Source organism: Morone saxatilis, unplaced genomic scaffold, assembly GCF_004916995.1.
Source record: "Morone saxatilis isolate NCDOM2014 unplaced genomic scaffold, NCSU_SB_2.0 Contig10, whole genome shotgun sequence".
NCBI lineage: Eukaryota > Metazoa > Chordata > Actinopteri > Moronidae > Morone > Morone saxatilis.
In genome coordinates this window covers 1443056-1447975 of record NW_023339652.1, presented here as the reverse complement: position 1 = coordinate 1447975, position 4920 = coordinate 1443056, and the positions used below count along the sequence as shown (strand labels likewise).

The window sequence follows — 4920 nt, the reverse complement described above, 5'->3', positions numbered from 1 at the left end:
ATTCCATTTTATTTGTATAGCGCCAATTCATAACAGAAGTTATCTCAGGACACTTTTCAAATAGAGCAGGTCTAGACCAAACTCCTTATAACATTATTTACAGAGACCCAACAGTTCCCAGTTAAACCTCCCGTAGAACCTTTAAACCTCCAGTAGAACCTTTAAACCTCCATTACTTTTATCTTGAACTATTTAAACGTCTCTGCTAACTGGTTTTCTCTCTTTGTTACCTGCTGTTCAGGTGTTCCCGCTAAGTATGTTTTACTTGGTTCTCTGTGGTGAGGTTTAAACCTTCTGTATTTGAAAAGTGTCCTGAGATAACTCCTGCTATGATTTGGCTTCATACAAATAAAACTGACCTGATAATATTTTAAATAAAACAGACTCCTGGTCTGGATCAGTGTTAGAGATGAAGCTGCAGTGATGACACAGAATAAACATGGAAACTGATCTGTGATCAGAACATCAACACAGATGCTTGTTTCTTCCTGTATGTGGAGGGAAACTACAGGCTGATGTTTCTACTGGTTTCTACCAACTACCCCACTTTACCGGTCTCCATGATGACATGTCAGGTGGGGCTGCAGGCAGCTCACAGTCTGGAGACTGTTGGGAGGGAGGGAGGCTGGACAGCAGCTCCCCCTGCTGGTCCACACACACAGCCACATTATTCATTAACTCTGAGCTATAACAGAGTCCTGTGTGGTGATTCATAAGTGATCAAGGACCAATAAATCAATAAATAGATTGATTGGAAGGAGGTTGATTATGATTGATGTTGTTCTGATCTGACCTGTCGACGTAATGCAGCAGCAGATGCAGAAGAAGAAGAAGAAGGGGAGCTCTCGTCCAGCTTCGCCTGCAGCTGATTGGCCATCAGACGCACTCTGGAGCGACTGGTCCCGCCCACAAACGCCTCATCACACAGCTGTCCGTCAACGACGCCGTTCAGGTCCCACAGCTGCAAATAAAGTTTATTTAAAGAGAAAACATGGAAGTGAAGAGTTAAAGTCTGTCTGACACTCAACTGACCTCCTGCTGCTCTGCGCACGCTTGACTGGTCTTCCTCCTCTTACCCCGAGCGTCTTTCTGCTCCTGTAGAGACACAGAGGAGTTCACTCACAGACAGACAGAATCAGACAGACAGAATCAGACAGACAGGACATTAAAGAGCTGCAGGGACCTTTGGGTTTCTCTTTCTGGACGGACTGAGGCCCAGTCTGCTGAGGAGGGAGGCCGGCGTGATGAGAGCTGATCTCAGGTCAGAAGTCTGAGTCAGACAACCTGAAACATCAGCAGATAAAATTACGACATCCTGTTTGTGTCAGTTTGTGTTTTATGTTAAATATAGTTTGTGGTTTGAGTCCCACCAGCAGGGGGCGGCGTGTCTTTGAGCAGCTGGTAGAACTGAGTCAGGTACATCACCATAGACAGAGAGTCGGGTTCTCCCACCGACGACAGCTCGTCCACCGTCATCAGAGGAGAAATCCCGAACTCTCGTTCTGCAACGTCGAAGCCCAGGCGAGTGTTTTCTTCCACCGACGACTCGTCCAGAGAGTCAAAGTCTCTGAGGACAGACAGGCAGTCGGTCAGTGAGACAGGAAGACAGTGACACAGACAGTCAGTAGAAAAACGTGTTGAAACAATTTTAAACTATTCGTTGATTATTGTTTACAATGAAAAATCAATAAAATGAACAGAAATGTGTCTGTATGTTGTTGTCAGTCAGCTGTTTACATGAGGTCGGGTCGATATCGATGAATCAGAGCACAGAGAGCGAGGCCACTCTTCCAGGAAGTAGTAAGATCGCTAACGGCAACGCCACGGTAACCACGAGTCTGCTCCTGACACCAAGACAGCAGCTTATTGGACTGAGAGAAAGAATCTGCCGAAGAGGACGAGACAGGGGACCAATCAGATCACAGGATGAGACAGGGGACCAATCAGATCACAGGATGAGACAGGAAGTAATTTAACCTTGTCGGAGGAATCTGTGCGACGGTAGACATTTGATGTCACCACAGTCTGTGTTTAGCCCTGCCTCCTCTCCTGCGTCCACCAGGTGTCTCACCTGAAGGAAAAAACACAGTTTTTATTTTATTGGTCGACTGTGTGTGTGTGTGTGTGTCTGTGTGTGTGAGCGTACCTGAGCAGGTGTGACCAGCAGTCTGTTGATGTTCAGGTATCTGGTTGTCGGGTCGACTGTAAACAGACTGAAGTTCTTCTGCAGGTTCTCTGGAGTCGTCTGAGGGAGGAGACGGTACACACTCTCTCTGAGAGACAGACGGGTGGAGAGACAGACAGTCACACAGGTGATACTCAGGTGTGTACAGTGTGTATGATACTGATTATTGATTAGCGATCAGTATATTAACCTCTGAGCAAGGACATCCAGTGGAGCTCCTCCCTGAGACCAACTGAGAACCATCCAACAAGAATCGAGAGCGGCCAGAAAACCTCGAGCTATTCCTGTTCCCATAGGCCAGAAGGGCTGAGGACAGACAGGTAGAGAGGGAGACAGACAGACAGACAGACAGACAGACAGACAGACATCATCAACTGTCTGTCTGATTCAGAAGTTAAATGTTTTTTATTACTGACAATAAATAGATCCTAATAAACTGTCTGACCTCCAGCAGATTGTCTGTCTCTACACCTGTCTTACCTCCATCAGACTGTCTCCCCTAAAGCAGAAACCTGTCTCACCTCCAGCAGACTGTCTCCCACCAGTGTGACCAGCAGCTGGTGTCCGTGGCGTTGGCGAACCAAGGCGGCGTTCTCCGATGCGTACATGCAGGTGAAGTCGAACATGGCGACGTCGGGCTGACCGTAGTGATTCATGGCGAAGTCCAGAGACGGCAGCTGGTGATTGGTGGAGAAATCAGCAGCCTCGCGGGCGTACATCTGCAATGCCTTCTGGTCCACGTTCCCTCGAGAGAGAAGCAGCGCAGTGTCTGCGAAGTCCTGGAACAGGAAGACCAGATTCTGTAATCTGAAACTGGACTGTGTGGTCCTGCTGTTGATCCAGGTGTGTGACTTAAAAACTACCTGTATAATAATTACCTGTATAATAATTACATGTATAATAATTACCTCTATAATAATTACCTGTATAATAACTACCTGTATAATAATTACATGTATAATAACTACCTGTATAATGATTACCTGTATAATAACTACCTGTATAATAATTACCTGTATAATAATTACCTGTATAATAATTACCTGTATAATGACTCCTTTCTCCAACAGACTCTGTTTCTTTGCCGTCATTACGAAGTAGTGCGTGTCGTCTTTATAGTAAACGATGTTCTCCAGATCGATGCCTGAAAGAAAGAACCTGATGAGGTCAGACGTTCCAGCTTGAGAAGAACCTTTGTATTAAATGTTCGTACCTGTTTCCTGTCGTAGTTCCTGGAAGAACCTCTGGTTGAAGATAGAAGCCACTCCGCTGATCTCCTCCACTTTGGCCTCAGCCGTGGTGTTTCGGTTCTTAAAGTTTGCTGTGATGGCGATCGCCAACTTCCCTCTGAACTCTTTACGCCGGAACCCTGCTCACATAGAAAGGGTTACTGTTAGAAGATTTGAATTATTATATTATATTATAAGGAAACCTTGGAGTATATGTTTACTGCTATTTAAGATGTAGCTATCATTTAGCATGTTAGCGAGCTTTACACAAAACACTTTTCTTTAGTCTGTTAGACTCAGCTTGGTATTGGTACTTTAAGGAGGACAGAGTCGGACTGTCGGTGTACCTGGCAACGTGTTCCTGCGTCCATCTGCTCCAATGATGACATCAAACTCCAGCTGAGTGACGGGATGAGACTTTGGTTTCACCGCCACCCTCCAGCCCACCTCTGCACAGGCAGACAGACAGGTGAACAGGCAGACAGGTCATCGGTCCTCGTGCTTTGTCTTAAAACTTTTCATCATCAATCAACAGTTCAACAACTTTCACATCTTTAATTTCAGAGACTGTAACTGCTGTCGGTGCTCAAGAACCAGCCAAAAACTTCAACTGATAACTGACCCTTTCTAAGCCCCGCTCCGTTTTGCTCAGTGCTCCAATAACAGTTGAGCTACCCTCAACTTCCCCCTTTCCTGTACTTAGATATGCTATATGCTAGGCTAATCTATGTTGAAAAGACAACCACACTTCGATGGTTAAAAAGTGAGAGACATATATAAAGTCACATCTTAAGTTAGCTAGCTAACTAGCCAATAATTCACATCAATTATTGGCTAGTTAGCTAAGTTTTGTTACAGAGCCAAACTAGCCATTAATGTAGATGAACTACCTAGTTAGCTTGTGTCTTGCTACAGAGTAAAGTAAAGTACAGGAAAGGAGAAAGTTGACCGAGGCTTGCTCAACTGTTATTGAAGCATAGAGCAAAAAGGGGCGGGGCTTAGGAAGAGTCAACTCAACTGATTTCACAGTTGGCAGCTTAAAGTTTGATTTTCTAGTTTTCTAGTAGTTCTCACTGTGTCTCTGTTGGTCTTCTGGCGGCTCCACCAGGTTTTTAAACTCCACATTGACATGGACTTCGACCCCCAGCAGTAAGGCGACCTTTAGCAGGACCAGCTGCAGCTGACGGATACCTGCAGACAGGAAACAGGTGGTTCTGACTGGAGGACGCGGCTGTTGTGATAATACGGGTGTAATGGATCACAGACTCACTTATGTGGTCGATGGAGCCGGCGCAGAACTTTCCGTAGAACTTTTTGGCCCCGAGGCCCCGCAGGTCGTGGATGGTGTAAGGCCACAGGTGGAGCACGTTGTTCCTGGAGAACGAGTCTCTCTTCTCCAGCAGCACCACTCGAGCTCCCATAAAGCTCAGCTCCACCGCCGCCCTCAGACCGCAGGGCCCCGCCCCGATTATCACACACTGCCCAATCAGAGAGAGACACACTGAC

At 46.2% G+C, this 4920-nt stretch overlaps 1 protein-coding gene across 1 annotated transcript in view; it reads right to left on the bottom strand.

Annotated features, from left to right (window-relative positions):
• Nucleotides 1–4920, bottom strand: part of mical3b (microtubule associated monooxygenase, calponin and LIM domain containing 3b) — a gene marked incomplete in the record, with an annotated part of 15044 nt that overhangs the window by 9787 nt on the left and 337 nt on the right. The window contains 15 exon segments of the mRNA XM_035680494.1: nt 543–645; nt 770–961; nt 1033–1095; nt 1184–1284; nt 1371–1567; nt 1738–1885; nt 1978–2071; nt 2147–2273; nt 2376–2491; nt 2707–2964; nt 3229–3329; nt 3399–3554; nt 3762–3863; nt 4489–4605; nt 4685–4892. Coding sequence (XP_035536387.1) covers nt 543–645; nt 770–961; nt 1033–1095; nt 1184–1284; nt 1371–1567; nt 1738–1885; nt 1978–2071; nt 2147–2273; nt 2376–2491; nt 2707–2964; nt 3229–3329; nt 3399–3554; nt 3762–3863; nt 4489–4605; nt 4685–4892 — 2083 coding nt within the window.